Source organism: Biomphalaria glabrata, chromosome 2, assembly GCF_947242115.1.
Source record: "Biomphalaria glabrata chromosome 2, xgBioGlab47.1, whole genome shotgun sequence".
Taxonomy (NCBI): domain Eukaryota; kingdom Metazoa; phylum Mollusca; class Gastropoda; family Planorbidae; genus Biomphalaria; species Biomphalaria glabrata.
In genome coordinates this window covers 41,381,071-41,403,214 of record NC_074712.1, presented here as the reverse complement: position 1 = coordinate 41,403,214, position 22,144 = coordinate 41,381,071, and the positions used below count along the sequence as shown (strand labels likewise).

Here is a 22,144-nt window from a genome sequence, read left to right as displayed (position 1 = left end):
AATCTATTTCTCAGAGAACCAATAGATTTGCAACTAAATAGAATAGAATGTATAGTTTAATTTTAATAGAATGGATGACATGAAGGGGTAGACAAGTCTATCCTGCACATATTAGAGTACAGCAGTGAATAGAGACGAGTGAGAATGAATTTCATTGGAAAGCCAACACCTGCTTAGAGATATGATATAGTACAGAAAAAATTGTTGAAAGTTTTACATTATAGCTGATGTGTGCAAAACAAACCTCTTTAAATGTTAAAATATAGTCTAATGGTGAAATAACACAGGAACACAATGTAACATGAATGTCATTTATTCAAAACCTTTTATTTTAAGAAAAATGTTTTCTCTACTTGTATGTTAATTATTAATAACCAACATTAAATTTTTAAATCTCATTTTTTTTTGTAAAAGAAATTACACTATGCTGTGAAGCACTAATCTATACAAATAAATGTTTTTACATTTGATGAGAATACAATTTTAAGATTAGAAGGTAACCATGAACTAATCCTTAAAAATTAAGGCAATAAAAATAGGATACAGACAGTAATTGTACTACAAAAATAGATTAGTTCCTTCTCTACAACACACACTAGATCTGTAAGGAAGTATTAATGACTATCTTGTTGCACTCTACACTTATTTGTGAGGTATAACCATGTTAGCCTGCAGCTTTTAAGACATGAGTGGAATGTGTATCAACTTAACTAGCAGCATTGTATATGAACCTTTGCTTTTTTTTTCTGTGGCTTTAAGCTGACAGTCTCTGTTTCTTTATATTATGAAAAGGATAAAAATCTACAAAACTCTAATTTGGTAACATTGGTCCATCAACATTTGACAATTAAAGAAAAACAATTTCAAATGAAAAAGAAACACTGAGATAAATATAGTACAGAAAGTAATTTTTTACTTATGTGAATAATAATAAACAATAATACAACAAATTTGTTGCAAGAGATTTTAAATATAGTAAATATTAAAACAGTGATGGAAATTTTTTTTTTTTCTCTGATCTTTCAAAATATGATCCTCAAATCTTCATGACAAAATGGTTATGAGGCTGGGTCACATACTCAACTAACAGAATTCAACATTTCTGTCTATTTGATTTGGGATTACTATCATCCCACCAAAGGAGACCCATAAAATATATATATATTTATGTAACACCAAAGAAGACCAATAAAGTATATCTATTTAACACAAAAGAAGACCCATAAAGTATATTAATGTAACTGAGTTATAACATTAACAATTTTCTTCAGTACTTTATTTTAATACATACCTAATGAACAAGTAATACAAAAGTAATCATTCAATTATATTACTAAGAATTTTTTTTTTTAAAGCTAAAAATTGCATTGAATTGAATAATGAAAGTCTAATGAAATGAGTAGCCCTGATTCTAATTTTGTAATATAAATTGTTTCAATGTCCTCTACATCAAGTAAAAAAAAATGGCAGTTACAAAACTTGATAAATAAAAACAAAATTGCAATGAATACAGAACACAGCCGAGTCACTAATTAACTCAAAAACTAAAGTACCCCAATCAAACAAAAAAATTAAGAAGTATTGCTATAACAAAGTAAAATATAGTTTACCTCATGTTTCATTTGAAACTAAAAAAAAAATTTTAAAAAATTGTGTTTCAAAAATTAAACAAATACTTTAAAAATATTGTGATCTATAGAACTCACAATAAAATATAATATCAACAAAAAGTCAGTGTAAAAAAAACAAAAACAAATATATATACAATTATCTATAATAAAATCAGTGCTGCAGTAACATCTAGGTGATATGAATAAATAAATAAATAACTGTAATTTAACTAATTTACATTCACATCTCACAATGTTTCCTGCATAGTGCATTCAACTTAATAGCTAATATACAATTTTTACATGTTTTACTGACTGCTGCCAACAATTTTTTTTTAAATTTGAATCATTAATATTTAATAAGAAATATTAGTAGAGCTTATCAGGCATTTTTTTCACAAGTTTTTGCTTAAAAAATTGACTTTTAGAGATATTGTAATTATCTGTCATGACATACTAAAATTTAACACATGTAATGTAACATGTAATATTTTGAAATGTCATTTCTCCATCACAAAAACTACAATAAACCAGACAATAATGGCACATAAGATGGAAAAAGGAAATAAACAGAAGCTTATTAAATTGTTTTGCTATAAAATTAGAATACAAAAATGTCCTAATAGTTTTGATTCAAAGTTATTTCCAGTACTGCCAAGATATACAAGTTTAGAACACCAGGTTGAGAAGATCTAGCTTATTGCCAAACAATAAAATTGCCAATTCAAAATATAAGATTACATTCTGGTATACAATTGGATGCCATTTAGTAAAAGAGACATTTGAGAAAAGCTGAAACATTACTGAAATTGGTTTTGATTACAATGAATAAATGAGTGACATTTAGGCTTTCTAAAATGTATTTGATTTAGAACTTCCTTGAGATAGTTGTTTGTATTTCTTGAGTTTTAGTTGGAATTAATAATGACAATAAAACATTATTACAATGTTGCTTTAGATTGATCTTAAATTTCAATGGAAGTTCATTATTATAGCATTAACCAAAGATACCAAGAAGAAAGGTTAGACTTGAACAACTCAAAAGACTTACACAAAAGAAAATACACTATAATGGTCATTTACTTCAACTTTTTGGCTGTCATAAAAATATCTTTGACTAACATGGACTGAATGACTGGCACCACTTTCTTAGCATCCATTGATGGCTTCGCTGGGTTATCAGACGTATAATTAAAAGCTACATTCTTGCTGACCAGCACCAAGGCTTTGAGGAAGGACATGGCACCAAGACCAGAGTGGCTTAGAATCATACAAAGAGACTGAATAAACCAAGCTCCAGTTCTCCTCCTCCAGGCGTAATAACCTGAAATAAACAAAGAAATGTATAAATTTGTACTATGTTGTACAAAAAAAACAACATTTTTTTTGTTACAAAAGGATACAACAGACAGGTAAAGGATGGAGCAATTGGCTGATGAAGTCATATTAACACCATATAGAGAGAGAAGAGATGACCATCATAAAGACTCAAAGAAAATATCAAGTCAGGAAATCTCATTATTCATAATAAATATGTTGTCAACAATTGCTGTTTCATTGGATATAATTAAAATATTTGGTTAAAATATGCTAGTAACAAAGAAAAATTAGTTCATGTTTGAAATATCATACAACCCGATAACTTATTGTCTGAAGTGTCTAATGTTTACATTTTTTTTAAAGAATTCTTGTGGGGAAAAAAAAGACAAAAAAAAACAACAAAGCATTAAGTGCACTCAATTTCTCTTTAAATTTAGGGTTGTTAATTTAAACTTAGCAGTCAAAACTTTTCCATGTGTTCATCTCAATGTTGGTTAGAAACAAAGGTAACATTATTGCCCTAACATTGTGTACAATTTTCAAAATATATTCCTACATAATATTTTTGTGTACAATTTTCAAAATATATTCCTACATAATATTAAATCAAACATACTAATGCTGTTTATTATTTTAATGATGTGGTCTGGTTGTTGAAAAACATGTTCTGTGGCTGGTCCAGAACTTTTCTCTTTAAGAAAACATCTTTGACCAGCATGCTGTAGAGAACAGGTATTTCCTTCTTCCTGTGCATCTCTAAATCTCCCAAACAAAAGGACTCATACTCTTTGCCAACAATTTCAGACACTCTGGTCAAGGCTTTGGACAAAGACATATTTCCAGACCTCATTTTACTGCTGTCTAGGACTCCACACAGTGACTGGATAAACCATGAGCCAGTTTCTCGACGCCATGACAGAAAGCCTTTTAGTAGAGAAGTAAAGGGTGAAGGATAAAATAGCAAATTCTATTCATATAAAAAAAACTTGTTTCATTATTTTTTAAAGGATTTTTATGAACATAAATAAAAATATGTGTTTATATATTGTATTCTGAATATTCTTCACTCGCTATAAGGTGCTAGACTAATAAAATTGTATTTTATTTCCTGCTTTATTTTGTTTTGTTGTCTTTATTCAATTCATTATTAAATTCTGACAGCCATGTAAGTTAAGGTGTCATATATATTGATTACAAAAGTGTGCAATAGACTTAATATTAGGCTATTTGTTTTAGTAAAGCAAATAGATTAATGAATGAAATGTTTGTGAATCTGTGTTAATTTTTCTAATTTGAATACACTATCTGAAACAACCTTTTTTGCCTAAAAGTCTGAAAATATATGGAAAAAAAAAGGTTAATTTACCAATTTTTAAGGAAATGCGATTGCATAGATAGTATTTAAGTTTGTGAAGTTTCAAGTTTATATAATTCTCTCATTAAAATAATGTCTGATTACTCAAAAACCATTGTAATGCCAGAGATACTAATTTAAAGTATAAACTAAAACAGAAATACTTTTTAAATAAATACAAAACATTCTAGAACTTGGAATCACTTTGATAATGCCCACACTTCATAAATAAACAAAACAATGTAATTTCAATACATTTACAACAGTCATTGAAAACCTAAAACAATTAATGCGTCTGCTTATAGAGTCGTCTATCCTTCTTGCTTGAATTATCTAAGCTATTCTAACACACATGGAAACTTCTTCATTTTCTCTTAGTTTTAAGTTTTAAACTAACTTGTAAACAATTTTCAATAACGACCTTGCTATGCAATTACTCTGTTCTAAAAATACACCAATGATGAATAAGTTTGCTTTTTAAAATACGACCTAGAAGCGCTTACACTATGTGACAGTAACATATTAAGTTTCTGTCATTATTAGATGTAAGAATTATAATTTTAAAAAAAATTAATTCTATTTTATTTAGAATATCAGTTAGTCTCAGTTAAAATATTTACCTAACTAAATATTACTTTCTAAACAAGTATGAATACAATTTTAAAGTGTGATGTTGATTGGCTATGGATTTGAATTTATAAATTGTATGGCAAAGCACTAAAAGTTTCTACAGATTTGCCTATTCATAGAATATAAATTAAAAAATTACACAAATATTTTTATAAGAAAATATCAGTTGCTGGCTAAAGTAGAACAATAAAAACATTTCACTAATTTCACTAATCTCCATGTTAAGCCTAAGTGAACTACTAATTTACAAATATTACTTGTTATGAAATGTTACTTTAATGCCAATTTTTCATCATTTAGTTAGTTGTAAAAGAAAGAAGTATTAAAAAAGTGAACCACTTAGATTTATGATATAACATCTCAGATTGAAACAAGTTATGGATTGAATAATTTTGTATATTTATTTTAAAACTTCACATGAATTGTGTAAATAGCACAAGATGGAAAAATATATAAAGTAGCACAAACATTGTTCAGAAAACTAATTAGCAGAAGATAAAAAAATTCAGCTAATAAAATTGAAAGAAAAAAAAAATGAAAACCACATTATGTGGTTTCCAACACGTTTAGCTTTTACAGTAAGATATTTCATGAAATAAATCTAACAGGGTGAAGAAAAAATGAGAACAACTAGACTACATCTACCACAATTATAAATCAGTCTTATTACCATGTAATTAAAATATTACCCATCTAATTAAAATATTTAAATGTTAACATTGTTTTTATCCCACCAAAAGCATTTCTAAATAGTAAAACATATTAGTAAAACATAGTAAAGGTAAAGCATACAAGTAGAACATAGTAGAAACATAGTAGAAATTTGTTGAATAGTGTGCACTCAAACTGTTGAGCACTGAAATTCAACTTTTATATAAAATGTGTGAACATTAGAAAGAATTTTGATTCCTAGAAATTAAGGGGGGGGGGGGGGGGGGAAAGTAGAAATAAGTAGTATTTTGACTGGAGTCAAATTATTTTAATTTTCCTGCATTATGTGATACAAAATGTTTTATTTGTAACAGATCTAAAGAGTTTGTAACAAGTTCATAAAAAATATTTAAGACATGACATGTAATAGACAAATCAGATGCTGTCATGCATGTTTAAATGTAATTTTCAATCTATCCATTTTCATTTATCACTAATTCTACCACTCCGGGTAATAAAATAATATAGGAAAAATATAGATTTAACAATTTATTACTTGCCATGTACTTGGAACTAAATGCAACTAAAAACTTTCTTGTTTAAAATTAACAGTAGTCAATTTTTCTGAATCAATTTTTTTAAAATGTTTTTTTTTTAATTTTTCTCAATTTATTGGGATTTTTTTAATAATGTTTCATCAAATGTTTTTAATATCTTAAGTAAAATAAATCATGATTTCTATGCCATGAACTAGATGAATTAGTTATCTCACCAAATGTACATCTCAAACCATAACCAGTATAGTGATTTCTAAAATATTCACTCTATCAGTAAGGATTTCCTTTAAAGATACATTCAATAAACACTATAAATTACCAGAAACCAGGTTTGAAACAACAAAATCCGACTACCATCTACTACATATATAGATTGAATGTACAGAAAATATGAGCAAGTCAAATAGCTATATTTCAGGGTGACTGGTCATTTCATCTTTGGACAGTTCATCCAAGATCATCTCATCCATGGTCATTTCATCCCCAATTAAATATTTTTTCTTTGTCATTGTTTAGTTGTGCTTTTAAGGCATTGACATCAAGCCCTCATTTAATGCAATATATAAATATGTTTTTGAATATTATGTTATTTCTAGTGTTTCAAGTGGTCTCCCTCCTCTCTTCCTACGAGTTGAGAAATGAAAGACTATAGATGTCAATAAGTAGATCTAGTGTAAAGCAGGGTATGTATTTGGTTCTATTTGTTTCTATTTGATATTATCTGCACATATTGCATGATGTAAGTGTGGTGGAAGTAGTACAAATCTTTTGAGAGATGAGAACTATTTAAATACTTATGATCATGCCGCTGTTAACTTATCTCCTCACGGCCATCTTTCACTTGATATTGTTTGTCAATAGCCTATTCTTGACTATGGACTCACCACTTTTAACATTGAAGTAATGTTTATTTAATCTAAAAATGCCAACTTCATTCCTCCTCTGGAGCAGACTCGTATCACTGAGTCAAATATATGCTTTGTTTTAATACCTGTTATAACATTAAAGTTATAGATGGTGGCACTGAAGTATATCCAAGGAAGAAATTTGCAACAGTGGCCAAGAAATTATATCTGAAATATTGCTAATTTCCAACTTTTTACAATTATTATTTGTTTGACCAGGGGAAGAAATGACAGAGGATGAAGTGACCCAGAATAAATGACCGGGAACCATATTTCATTAACAAAAATTGATTGATTTATTCATTTTGGGTGTAAATTTATCTTTAATGTTTCAACCTGTCTGTGAAAAAAAATTGGGACTTAAATTCACTAATAAAATAGAAATAGCCCTCAATCACAGACCTGTAGATATATACCTGTAAATAAGTAGCTTTAAAACAAAAACTTTTCATAATTACAAAATAAGACTTGGGGTCACTAATCTAAGCTTTTAAGTTTTAAGTTGAAGTCATACCTTGAGACAAGAGTTGTGATTGTGACATTAAAAGTAATTTCTAATTTACTTCATTAATCAACAATAACAGAAAAGATCATTTTACAAGAGATTTAATTAGCCATTTTAATGAAATGGTAGTTTCTATAAATAATATGACACAAGCAGATATGATTGGCAAACAGAAGTAGCCAAACAGAGAACCACAAAGACATTAAAAAGAGAAAAATGTATTCTACTAGTTGATGGAAAGATGATTAAGAGGAAAGATAATGATTAGTTGCAATGGTAGCAGCTATTAAAAGCAGTGATAAATTTGAAGATAACAGCAGTAGTAGAAAAAAAAAGATAATTACTTAATCGTAGCATTTGTACATTTAGGAACTATTTTGGGTAAACTAAATTAATAATTTTGAATTTATTTAATCAAAAGCAACTTTAAATCACATTAAAAGAAATGGTAAAAAATCCTTGAACCAACAAAATTCATAATATCAAATAGATAGTAAAAAAATATAATTACCAGGAGGTGTAGCGTACATAACAAGACAGTCTTTGTACAAAGGTGCGGGGCTGACTGGGATGTTCCGCATAACAGACCAAGGGGGGGCATCACTTTGATCATTCTCTACATCTCTGAAAGTCTCAAGTTTAGAATCAGTTTCTCCCATGCCATGTGTGCTCTCTAGTTGACCAGCTCCATCAACAGAAACTGTAGAGGACGCAGTGCTGCTCAAAACAGAGGTGCCATTGTATGTGTATTGATCCCTGACTATTCGAATATCTGTTCCATCATCAAGTTTTGAGCCTCTGCAAGCCTGTTAAAGAAAAACAAGTACAAACTTGTAATATAAAAATGGCAAAGATTGGCAACATAAGAGACTAAAAATGATTTATTGATCTAAGAATAAGACTGATATATTTATCTAAGACTAAGACTGATTTACTGATCTAAGACCAAGAATGATTAATTGATCTATTGATTTTACAAAAGAAAACAGACCTAATGCACGAGAAGTTTATTGAGTAAGTACACAAAGACGTCTTGATCTTTTTCATGTTTCTAGTCAAAGAGTTGCACTGTACAGTCTTCTACAATTTTTTCCATCTTTGCTGGGAGATCTTTGTTGAAAAAGTTCATTCAAATATGGAAGGACTTGTTGCTATTTTACAAGACTGTCCAAGCAGCGCAGTATATGATATGTTAGAAGTATTTGTATCATCACACAGTAAAAATTAGACAAGATGATCTTTTGTAATTTAATGCTGTGTGACTTTCTTTGCAAGGTATTCAAGATAGGTCTTCCCACTAAAGCCTGTCTTTAATGAGAACCAGATATCTGTATGATCAATACTTCATCTGGAGAAATTTGTATAATTTTATTTTAACTTTATTCTATTAAAATACAATTAGATTTACTTAATAGATTCAAGTGAGTGGAAATGGAAATAACCACTCCATTACCTATAAAATGCTTCCAATTGCATGCCTCTCAAATAGCCTCAGACAACATGTCCAACTCCTGGCATTCAGGTGTGGCTAAGATATTTTGGGTAAACCTGAACAGTTATCACTAACAGAAGAAGGAACAAAGGGGAGTAAATAGCACCTAAACCAGTATGCCTTGGGCAGGACAAGCTCGTTAGCCTTGGCTTGCTACCCACCTAGAAGAAGGGAAGCTCTGAATTCAAACCTCTGCTACCATGCAGCTAAACAAAAACATGGAAAAGGCTTTGGGAGTCAACCCTGAGGAAAAATCAGGAGAATGCAATCCTTAGGCAGTTTGCAACACATAAAAAGTAACACTATGGCACTTGCAGTTCCTTTGGACACATGACCTGCGTGGAGAGAGGGAATTGTTAAGTGGATGACAACATTGTAACCTTAGTTAATATCCAGGCATTCATCTCCATGAGATGATCCATAGTCGCTTTGTAACTGAAGCAGGCCATAGATGAAAAAAAAAAAGGTTTGAAAAATATATTACACTATATTACAATGCATGTCTTTTCAAAGAAAATTATTTTTTTTTTAGTTTAAAGAAATCTTTTTATTTTAGCTTAAAATCACATACCCTGGTAATTATAAATTACAAATAACCCTTGTAGAAAAAAAACATAACTAAGTATTATCGTCAAGGTCTTTATGACATTGAGGAATGACAGATATGAGCATAAAACCAAATTTGTACTCAAAAGTGCATAAAAAAACAATCAGCCACTTTTCTGCAACCACGCTAAAGAGACAGACATACATTTAAAGAAATATCTGAAAAAAGGCATTCCTACACACCTGAAAAAAGAACATACGGGGCTTGCCTTTCAAATTTGGACAATTTTCATCATTGAATGCTTCAACTACAGCTTTGGTCGCTATGGGATTACCATCCACCCCAAACAACAAGTCATATCTTTCCTTGGTCTTACAGTATTCTCTTTCTAACCAAGCCTGATCTCCATGGGTCAGCACTACACACACAAAGCAGTCAGCGTTTGAATGATCATAGTTTTTGGAAACTGAAACAGGCAAGATAAAATTTATTTTTTAGTAAAATAGACCAATAATTTTACAATTTAAACATTTAATATGCTTATTTGATTATAAACAACTGATTTCAAAAATGCGCTTAAAAAAATAATATGACCGTTAATATCAGCTAATATCAGAAACAATGTCTATGGTTAACAAACCAAAACACTCTAATTCTAAGCTTCAATAAGACATTGCAAATATAAAGTGCTATAAACAAATAACAAACACAAACAAAATTTAGAAAATTAAAAAATATTTAAACATTAACAAAAGTTTAGAAAACTATTTTTTTTTCAACAATGTTTACATTTTTTTACAACCTGTTTCAAACTTTGCCATCTATGGGGACATATGATGTAGTAAAGCTCATCTGTTTGTATAGGTGGTATCAATGTCTAATCTGTACAACTCTAGTTCAGTAGTATGTAATTATGATCATTACAATGTAAATGAGTAGCTTTACATACTTACAATTAGCCTACAAGAAGTAAATTTTTTAAAAATTACCTAAAGGGAATAACAAGGCCATTCTTTTCGAGGTTAAATTATTTTCAAGCATAACCTCAAATCCCAGTCTGCTAAATGTGTCTGTTAATGATTTAGCATCATAATCTGAGCCTAGCCTATTGCTGAAATCTTTAGAAGCACTGAAGTTTTCATTGTTGACAATAAGAGCTAATCCTCTCTTTGGATAATCAAAGTTATAAACATCACTGTCTTCTTCAGCCAGCATCACTTTCACAGTCCTCAGTTTTGTAGTGGAACTGTTTAAAGCAGTTCTTCCGGAGAAGTCTGCAGACTCAGGGGGTGATGTGGTTGGAGAAAGAGAGCTGTGAACAACAAATGACACATAAGAACAAGATAAAATAACACAATTTAATTAATAATTTGTTGTGTAATTAAGTTTATCAAATTAATGTAACTACAACTTGTTTTATAAACTTATGAAATAATTTTTTAAAAAAAGCAAATCAAAATGATTTTTATTACAATTTTTATTAACAATAAACAATATCAATTATATAGATTTAATACTGAGTATCAATATATCATTCAAACAGACTTTGATTTTGTCTCTTATATTGACTGTTATTTTGTGTGCAAAAACTTAAAAGCAGCAGTTAGATTTGAAGCCTTGCTAAAAAAGAGATGCCAATGCCAAAGATCATTCAGTATGGTGATTAAAAAGCATATATATAATCCACAATTCAATGAAATTAATTATTAAAATGAAAATGTTTATTTAAGTGCACTAAAAAAGAAAAAGAAAATAAATAGCATAAAATTAATAAAATTGTGGAGCACTTTATTGCTATTTGAAATAGCAGACTTAGTGCTATGCACTAACAATTTTTGAAAATAATTTCTACCAAGAGAAAGTTGGGCTTATCTCTTATTTATTATTGAAAGATAGGAAAAGGTCTAATGAAATGGAACACTATTGTTTATTAAATGTATTGATGATATTTCAAATGTGTGTAGCAGAGTTAAAAAAAGAAAAGGTTCTTTGTTTTTCTAAAAATTTCCAAAGAAGACAATTTAAAATCTACTTTTAAAAAACATGGAGAAAGGAAAACAATGCATTATTACAGTTACACATACATAACAGTGAAAGATTATAAAATAACAAGAATACCTGAAGCCACAAGCAAACTTTTTCAGTTTTGTTCTGATTGCGCTGAGGAAACCATCAAGCTCTGTACAGAAACACATTTTAATATCATTTTGAATATCACTTATGCCCATAGATAAAAAGTGGGTTTTTGTCCATCACAAAAACTCTTAATATTAACCATAGAATTAAACTTAAGTCATGTAGAAAAGAATTCAACAAACAAATAATGAGAGATTCTGAACATTGACGGATTATTTTACTTTCTTTTGCTTGCCAACTCATTTGGGGGCCACATGTGTTCCTGTTTACAAATTTGATTCCAGAAAGATTCAATGCTTTTTAAATGTAAGTTTTCTTGCTGATACCTAAATAATGATATGCATGTCCCTTGCTTGCATTAAAAAACTATATATGTATTATCTACCCTTCCCACTTGCAACTTTTTTCTTTGGATCTGCTAAGGAGCTATTTTTTTATCTGCTTGCTGGACAGTCTTGGTTGATAATTGCATTACAACAGGCATGTCAAACTCATTAAGGTGTATGGGCCACATAACAAACTTACTATAACCTGAGGGGCCGCAGCCAAAAAAATCAGTTGCAAAACAGCCTACTAGTTTTATGTAAAATTAGAAATAATGCAATAGAATACAATAATTAATGGCATACCTGTCCCTTATTTAAATTTGTAGCACTATTGGCTAATTAAAAAATACTTTGATTACGCATTATTTTCTTTGTCCTAATGCTTGACATCTTTTCTGGGATACCATTTTTTTAATGTCAGGTTGAAATTTGTTTGCCACTGACGCTTTCATCACAGATGACAAATTTTGATCAGATAATCTCGAACGGTGAGGTATTTTTGTAGCTTTTATTATGGAAAAGAACTGCTCACAGAGATATGTGCTTGCAAACATAGCTAGAATTCTGGCTGCAAATTTCCGCAATTCAACATACCGTTCAGGGTAAATAACTGTACAATTTTGGCACAGCCATTTCAATGTACTTCGATTTCAACTAAGAATCTGACTGCTATTCTATCAGCTCTAGTTGCACATTTCCAGCAGCATTTTTAGAATCAAATGAGAATGGAGATACAAAACACGAAAGTTCTTGCTCTTATGTAACGAAGTCACGAAAACGGTCATTGAAAGCATCTACTAACGATTCTAGGTGTAAGACATTCACCAAATGTCGCAACCGTATTTAATCTTTTTAGTTCCTGACACATTGAGAAGTGAACAAGATTTTTACTTCATATTTGGTTTATCCACAGTCCTAATTTTGCTTGAAAGCATTTCACATGATTACACGCAGTTGTGACAATTTTATCTTTACTTTGAAGTTTCAAATTCAAGTCTTGCAGGTGACTAGTGGGATCAACTGCTAATGCCAAATCCCGAACCCATTAGTCAGTATGGAAATATTTAGCAGGTTCAACTTTCATGTTCAGAAGCAATACAATTTCCTCACGCAGTGCAAACAATCTCTTCAATATTATATGTCATAGAGCCAGCGGACTTCGGTGTTGTAGGGAACACAATCAAATTCATGTCCAATGTCATCCAGAAACATAAAAAATTGGCGAGCATTAAAACCACGGGCACCAATAAAATTGAGAAGTGACTGAAAACGGTCTTATGACATGTTGAAATTGTAATTGCTGTGCGCAGAATGTTTCTTGGTGAATGATGCTCTGAAAATGAGCAAATTTAAAATTATCATCAGCCTCTCTTATTTTTGCAAGTAACTTTGCATCAAAACCATTTCATTTCATGATTGGTGCACCATATCTTGTTAGATTAGATAGCTTTACCAAAGATAAATTGTACTGCATTATCACCTCCTGTCATTTCTCAAAAACATCCTCGCTTGTTGTGGTGTTATGCATAGAACAAAGATACTTGTCCAAAACACAAACACTGCACCTCAAGTAAGCATTAATGGCCAACCACTAGAAATTGTTGATCACTTTTGTTACCTTGGCTCCATCATATCCAACAACACTCTACTGGATAAAGACATAAACAACAGGATAGCCAAGGCAATGGCCACCATGTCACGGTTGCAGAAAAGAGTCTGGGACAACATATTGCTGACTAGCAGTACTAAAGCCCTAGTCTACCGGACCTGTGTGTTGAGCACCTTGCTGTACGGAAGTGAAACATGGTCAACCTACTCATGGCAGGAAAAAAAGCTGAATGTCTTCCACCTCCGATGCCTAAGGCCAATCTTTAAAATAAGGTGGCAAGATAAGATATCAAATGAGGAAGTGCTACATAGAGCAGGATGCCAGGACATCCGCTCTGTTATCAGCAGCAGACGCCTTGGCTGGCTTGGCCACGTTCATAGAATGCCAGTAGGTCGACTTCCACAGGACATCCTGTATGGCGATCTAATTGAAGGCAGGAGAGCCGCTGGTCGCCCACTTTTACGTTATACGGATGTATGCAAACGCGACATGAAGCTCTTCAAAATCGACACTGGCAACTGGGAAGAGGTGGCACTGGACAGATCCACATGGAGAGAGAGCATAAAGGAAGGGTCACAGATTGCAGATGTCATACACAACAGAGGCAGAAAGAAGGGTGAAAATGCAATGGCGCCTGGTGATTTTATATGCCCAACCTGTGATCGCAGCTGTGTATCAAGGATTGGCCTCTTTAGTCACACAAGAAGTTGCAAAGGGAAAAGATCGTCTCACGAGACGTAAAATGCCACAGATGCATAGAACAGAACTCAAGTAGTTCCTCGTGTATGTCAAAATTCCTGTCACAGGTCCTTATGAATATAACCAACTGTGCTACGCCCTTTGCATCAGTTGACTCATAGAAAGCCAATGAAAATAATTCAAAATCAGCTATTTTGTTCTTGAATTGTTCACGCAACCTGACTAAAATGTCATGTTTTCTATCTGCCACAGTGTCACAAGTTGACACTATTTCTTTGAATACTTTCACTTTTTCTGGACAAATTACTTCGGCTCTAACGACAAACTCCTTCATAAAATCACATTTATTAAATGATTTGCAATGGCTTACAATGAAGTCTGACAAAATGTAGCTTGCTTTCACTGCAGACTCACTCTCATTGTTCAGTTTAACAAATACTATTTTTCAATTCAAGTAGCTTGTCATCTCTTGTTTTCCAGCGTAATAGTTTAACATTATTTTTATAATTTTTTAGGTGGCCAAGGGGCTGCATGCAAGGTGGTCGCAGGCCGCATGCGGCCCCCGAACACCCAGTTTGACATGCCTGTATTACAATAAATGACATGACATTGAAACATTATTCTGAGTAACAAAAGTGAAGCATGACAGTGGTTTTAAAAAATATATTATAAAATGTACCAAACCATGTTGAAAAGAATTCAACAAACAAATAATGAGAGATTCTGAACATTGACGGATTATTTTACTTTCTTTTGCTTGCCAGCTCATTTCGGGGCCCCATGTGTTCCTGTTTACAAATTTGATTCCAGAAAGATTCAATGCTTTTTAAATTAATCTTTCTTTGCCAGTTTTCTTGCTGATACCTAAATAATGATATCCATGTCCCTTGCTTGCATTAAAAAACTATATATGTATCTTCTTGCACAGCTAAAAACTGCAGGGAAACTTCTCCAGGAATATTCCCAAAATTAAACCTAACCAAATTTTCTTGTAAGCAGATTTGTTTGTTTTGTAATTATTTATTTATTCTGCAAGACAGGTAATATAATAAACTAATGAGTGATACATTACATTCTTTTTTGAAGGAGTGCTTGTAATTTATAAGATATATAATATATAAGATTTAACTGATGAGGCTCCTACCACATCTACTATAGAAAAAAAAAATAAAAAAAAAAAAACATTCTTACATTTTAGAAAACAGTGAAAATATACATTTTTTTTTCAAAGTTATACAAGAAAATGTATATTTTTACAATTAATGAGTCTCTTACCATCATTAAGTTGTTCTTCACCATCTACACTAGAACCCTCATCTGGTGTACTTCCCATGTTTGTTGATCAGAAACTTACATTAATTTGTTACACTTGGACTGTGAAAAGTTATTGTTTTTATAAACTGAAACATATTTAATTATATTAAAAAAAGGAAATTTTTACTAATTAAATGAAGCCTCAAATGATCTGCATAGTAAACATTTTATAAAACAATCTGATATTTCCTTTGTTGTGATTGGAGGTAAGGAATACTAGCAGTCAAAAAGTACATGTCATATATATATATATATATATATATATATATATATATATATATATATATATATATATATATATATGTGTGTGTGTGTGTGTGTTTGTGTGTGTGAGTGCTACAATGTGCAAAATAAAATAAAAAGGGTTCCTTCCCAAATAACACTAACTGGCTCAATGACTATGAGTTATAAAAAAAAAAAAGGAAATGTATTTATTTTTTTCTTGCAGTTGGAGAAAACAAATAATAGATTTCACAGCCCATGCAAGGTGGTAGGAGAAGAGTCACAATGGGTGGGATGCCGAAAAAAAAAAAGAAAAGTTTCTGGTCAAATAAATTTTTACAAGTGCACTTTTATTCACAGGTCAAAAGTATTTGTAAAGGAGCCTTATAATGCAGGCTGCTTTAAGGAAGGCACAATAAAAAAAGGTAGATTCTAGCCAAAATAAAAATGATATTATTAGTTCTATATAAAACCTAGATGAACTAGTTCAATGCAATGAAACACAAGTATCAATGATACGAGACTGAAATTAATGGGTAAAAAGAATGTGTCCATGGGAAGTATTATAAAACAGGCTTTAATTAGTTAATAGGTCAATATTTTAGTTTCCCCTTTTGGCTGGGAATTAATTGGAAAGATGGACTCATGTTTGATTGGTTTTGGGACATCTTAAAATGTTTAAACAAGAGTAGATCTAGTTCTTATGCTATCTAAAATCTAGATTAGTATATAAAGTCTTCACTCTTGAGCTATATATGAATTGTCATCAAGTCAAAAGATTAAAGAGGGGTGCAGTAGTTCACTTGGCTATGCAGCCCCAATTGCAAACTACATATTCTATGCCACATCCAGTGCAAACATAACCACTTTTGCTGTCTACGTTTGTCTTGGCAGTGGATATTCTTTTGGTCTAAAATATGTATCCTGCAGCCTTTGTAAGTGATCTCCAGCTATCTTGTACTGAAGCCGCCTACAACCCAAAGCTCTCTTCTATGTCAGTTACAGCGAGTTGGCACCTAAGTTGGTTTTTAAGGATTTCTGTGGGCCACCTCTGTTAGCCGACCACATTTCAGCTCACCAAAAAAAGTTTGCCCCCCAACTGTTAGACTATTATAAGAAGTCTTTCCATACTGCCCATACCAGCATTCGCAAGAAAATAGCTTTTTGTAGTGTGGTCTTGATAAACAAACATCATATGTGAAGTGGTCTACCACATTAAGGGGGTGTCCATTCACAGTGATCTCTGGTAATGAGTAGTTTTATTGGGTGACTTCTGAAACATTACTGAACTGTTTTTCCAAGGTTTACTGTTAAACGTCAGCGTATGCAAATTCGTTAACCGCGAGCTGGAGATCATATTCAGTGTGAGCAAGTACAACGCAATCATCAGAATAGAAAAGCTCTGTTACAACCATTTTCTTTTTTTTGGTATGGGACAGTAGATGTTAAAGATAGAATACATTGCTGTCTGAGCAAAACCTGATGTAAACGTCTTTGTGCAGTCACTGCCTCATTTAACCAAATATTACACCAAAGAAGATAGCTAACAGTGTAGGGGCAAATGCACAGCCCTGCTTCACTCCATTTTGTTTGGAGAAGATGTAGCTGCTTGAGAAAGTTCCCTAGATGGGCATCCTAGCCTGATCAAAATACTCCATACATATGTCATGATATGATGATAATGCATCATTGTATGTGCTTCATGTAACATTATGCACACAACAACACTCAACTGTACAGCAGGGTAATGAGGGTTTCTGCCCAGGTGCGCCAGTCTTTTCCCAAGAGTTTGATGATGATGATATATATATAATATATACTACAGATTTAGATAAATAGAGGTTATATATAGATAGGCAATCTAGGTCTATGATTTAATTAATATCTATCTTGGTAATATACTAACTAATACTTATAGTTAATATACTCTGATATATCCTACTCTATGATTGATGATACTCTCTATATTAACTCTATATAGAGATACAGATAGAATCATACTCATACTAGATCTAATCATAGGTTCTAATAAATAGATAATAGGCTAGTTTAGGAGTTTAGGTGATTGTATATAATATAACTATACTATATTTATATAATAATATATTATACATAGTGATGATAGTCGATTATAGACATAGACTCTATATTACTCTATAATTTTATAAATTATTCAATTTAAAAATTATAGATTAGTTGTCTTTACACTATTTGACTAGATGTTACTAAATCACTAAATTGGGTCTAAATGATAAGTAAATGACTTAGACTTAATCAGTTAATAATGAGAGTGACTAATCTCACTAGAATTACTAGATTCTATATATATAGTAGTTTATTTATTTCGGACATTACATGAATTCGGACATTCGCTGTTTTTTGTGGTCATTAAATAATTATTTTAATACGTATTATAAAACTAGCACGCTGTATAATGTGCTTGTCCATTTTCCAATGATTCTAACCCAATTTCCTTCCATTTAGCTGTCTTTTTATGTAAGAAAAACGAATTTCAAATTTGTTAGTCAGGTTGTTGTTTTTTCCTATGTTACCCGGATGACTTTACCTCTTCCTAGAGTTAAGACTATATTTTTTGATTGGCTAAGTCTATATTAATGAGCCAGGCAATATTTATTCTGTTTTTGGAGCTAATTTATTTGATTCATAAGCCAAGTTTTCTAATTCCATACCAAAAAAAAATTAATACGGTGTCCGAATTAAATTACGATTTTCTTACCAAAATTTATTTCGGACAGCCAGTTTTGGACATCAATAAAAATGATCTTATATTATATTTGTTCGTTTGTTGTTGTTTTTTTAAAATAGAGAATAAATGGGCAAATGTTTGTAGTGAGCTTGGTACATTGAATGAAGTTAAATGCTTAGATCTAGACCTACTAGATAGATCAAGATTTATAGAGAGAGAATATAGAGAATTCAGTTAGGCAAGAATGGCTATCGTAACCTGTAGGGGCCTACTATACTACAAAAGATCATCTGTATTACAAATTTATTAAATTAATAAACAAAAAAAAACACAAACATTCAACACACATCTAATCATGCAAACCCAAAACATTCAACACACATAAAATAAACAAACATAAAATAAGTCTAAAAGTCGGTGCAGAAATCACTATTCCAGTGACCTAATTTTGGTAGAATAAGTGTGTTCATAATTTTATTTTTTGTGTTCATATTTATGCATAGTTTGAAAACATCGTAATGATTTCATGTGAGGGGCTATGCCTGGGGATCTTAACATTTAGTTAATGTTAATATGGAATTAAAATCTGAGTTTATTGATGCCTAAATATAGAGACTGTCCGAAATAAATTATGGTGTCCGGAATCAAATAATGTGGGTCAAATGTGTCCGAATTAAATGAAAACACGCAGCCTCTTTGATCTTAAATATAATAACAAATATATAGGTTTGGGGAACAAATATAAGTTATAAGTAGTCATCCTTATTCTCCTTTAACTAAAGAAGATTTTAATACGTCATTTTCTTTTCTATGTCAAACCATTGTAAAATAATGCGCTGTCAAAGTCAAACTTTCAAATTTGGACCTATAGGTGTCCGAATAGCATAAACTACTCTGACTCTAGATCTAAAGTAAATGTAACTAATTTTTTATTATTAGTAATTACTAAAGATTTAGATCTAGTTAGTCAGACTCAGACTAAAGACTTTTTTTAGTACTTCAGTTTCAGTTATAAAGTTGTAAATTTTAGATCTAGTTTTACTTTACTTTTTAGACTAAAGTCTAAACTGTCAGTGAAGTCAGTCAGTGTCACTAAATTAAACTTAGTTATAGATCTATTGATCTAGACTCTAGACCTAGTTAATGTTATTGTTAGATCTAGAATCTTCAGATCTAAAGATTAGATTTCAACTAGGCCTTCATCACAGACATATATATATGGCCTAGATTCTGGATTGATAGCCTATACTACTAAGCCCTACTTGGTATTTTGATCTATGAAATCGTTTCGCTTTAATTTTGTGTCCTAGATCTACGTAAAAGTTGTTTTCACGGAAATGTTTTTTTTTGTTTGTTTGATTTTGTTATTTTTGTTGTTTGTTTTTTTTTTTTCAACATGGAAAGTCACTGTTTTCACTCACAAGACTGTTCGTAAATCTTGACAACTCCTTCATATTTGGAATATTTTTAAATTGATGAAATCATAGAGAAAACCTAAATTTTCAAAAAATTATGGACACAAATCTTGATCCATTTTAGTAAACTCAGTTTATTATAGTATTAAACATTGTATTAAAATATTATAATACTGTTTCTCGAGTGCTCTCCACATTGTCAATAGTTTGATCACGGTGTTCGCAAACCATTGCATTATATTGTGGATTTTCAAACCGAAAGTTAATCACAGCAATCTTCTCTTTGTTTACACTTGATTTTTAAAGATCTATTTAAGCAATTAAATTTAGTAAACCAACACGAAGAAATGTGTTAGCGATATAATGGAACCTAAAGAAAAACGCAAGGAAATGAATTAAAATAACTGATCAACTTTATGGAAACCATTTGATTACAAACAATTTCTTCTTTTTTGTTTACTCAAGGTGTCTACCTCTGCTGTCACCGTCATATGATCTATTCGTTTTAAAGCTTTGCTTACTAGACCGAATCGCAGTAGATAGATCACGTGATTGCAGTTGGTTTTTGTTAGGAACATGTTCTACAAACAAGACACTTGGTGCAGTTCATTGACGTGTTTGTATGTTTGGGCCAGGAGGTTGTATGTGTGTGCGGGGAGGCTATAAGTGTGTGCGGGGAGGCTGTATGTGTGCGCGGGTACGGTTTTCTGTGATTGCAAATGTTAAACCGAAAAAAAACAACACATAGGTAAATTGTTTGTCACAATTGACGAACTTAAAATAGTTTTTTTTTTTTACAAAGCTTATATAAACGTCTGTCTGACAAGCACAAGTCTTCTACTGTTTTTTTTCTCCCGGTTCCCATTCTGCGATCAAGTTGAAATTTTGCACAATAATTTATAGTCTATGACAATACACGAATCAATTTAAACAATGACCCATTAGTTAATCAATTATATAAAAAAAAAAGGAGTTAAACCCAGCAGAGAACGCTAAAAAGATCAACCCAGGCACCATCTCACCCCCACTGGCATAGAGGAAAGTAGGCTAGCAGGCATCTGAAAGAGAAAGTTGGAGAGCTTTCACAAAGGCTGCGGGACGCAACTTTGGGGCTGAAAAATTATGCAGGTCGCAACTGGGTTTGCGTAGCCTTGTGAAACACTGCACTCATCCTTCATCTTCGGAATTGAAGACATTACCGTTATTATTATCGAGAGATATGACAATAATTTTGCGGTTCTTCATTCATGATAAACTTTGTATTTTTTTTTAAAGTATTTTTATATTTTGCTTGTTTTTCAAGTGAAACTAATCACTGAACATATCAGGTGCTTTAATAAAAATGAAATACAATTGGCTGTAACGCTGTAAGTTGTTTAAATAAACATTTCAGGAAAAATAATGAACAACACCTAACGGGCCTATTCCCCCCCCCCCCCCAAGATAAATATATTTTTATCCAGAAGAAAATGCGTTTTACAATTCACATAGGCCCTACGCATCATTTTGAAATTAAAATGTTAAGACTAAGTGCATTACATAATACATTTATAATTCTCTACAAAAATTTAGTAAATTTAGCCTCTGTACTGACGAAAGCGGACGTCTAACACAATTGTATTGCTTGTAAAGGTTTGGGGGAGGGGGGGGTATTTTCGCCATGAATATTAAGATATCCTTCCCACACAAAACTAAAATCCAGCTATTCCACTACTACAAGTTTAAAAAGCTTCGCAGTCTACTATTTTGAATAGAGAAGTCAATAATAGGTAACTGAGTGTATGGACTACTATATAAAATTAGGCCTTTGAATGAAGCCTGTATAGCAATTAAACTCTACACGAATTGAGAATACTAGTGTCGCCAAGGAAGTAGCGTGAACAGAAGGGACACTAAAACGTTACCGTCTGTTTCAATCAATATGTTTTATGACTGCTCTAATGACATCATAGAAACAGGAAGTTAGTGGCAGTTCTAATTTTGGCTATCGTCGATTTGAACGATTAAGTATTTTTTTTTTCATAATAGGAAACTGTAAAAAATAAATAAAAGGGGGGGGGGGAACTCTTGGAGAATATACGCCTTACAGCAATAGTCAAAAACTGGCATTCAAATATATTCGCTTTTCACGTTCTAAGTATAGTT

General features: G+C 31.5%; 1 protein-coding gene across 8 annotated transcripts; it reads right to left on the bottom strand.

Annotated features, from left to right (window-relative positions):
• Nucleotides 1–297: 297 nt before the first annotated feature.
• On the bottom strand, nt 298–19,841 carry LOC106054357 (caspase-3-like). 8 transcript variants are annotated; one of them, XM_056020617.1, is made up of 8 exons: nt 19,721–19,841; nt 15,617–15,715; nt 11,690–11,750; nt 10,561–10,883; nt 9,814–10,037; nt 8,044–8,338; nt 3,547–3,854; nt 2,795–2,934 (listed from the first exon to the last, which is right to left on the bottom strand). In XM_056020617.1, the coding sequence occupies exons 2-7, from the start codon at nt 15,672–15,674 to the stop codon at nt 3,559–3,561; spliced, it is 1,257 nt and encodes a 418-aa protein (XP_055876592.1). In that variant the 5' UTR covers nt 15,675–15,715; nt 19,721–19,841; the 3' UTR covers nt 2,795–2,934; nt 3,547–3,558. The 8 variants fall into 8 exon arrangements, with proteins under 8 accessions (XP_055876594.1, XP_055876592.1, XP_055876587.1 ...); XM_056020612.1 differs by having other exon boundaries at nt 19,632–19,777; XM_056020613.1 differs by having other exon boundaries at nt 15,617–15,741; nt 19,721–19,737.
• Nucleotides 19,842–22,144: the final 2,303 nt, after the last annotated feature.

Coding starts and splice junctions, on each gene's coding strand:
- LOC106054357 (XM_056020617.1), bottom strand. CDS start 15,674: ATGGGAAGTACACCAGATGAGGGTTCTAGTGTAGATGGTGAAGAACAA. Junction 10,884..11,689: donor AAGTTTGCTTGTGGCTTCAG/GTATTCTTGTTA, acceptor TGTTGTTCACAG/CTCTCTTTCTCCAACCACAT. Junction 8,339..9,813: donor CCCGTATGTTCTTTTTTCAG/GTGTGTAGGAAT, acceptor TTTCTTTAACAG/GCTTGCAGAGGCTCAAAACT.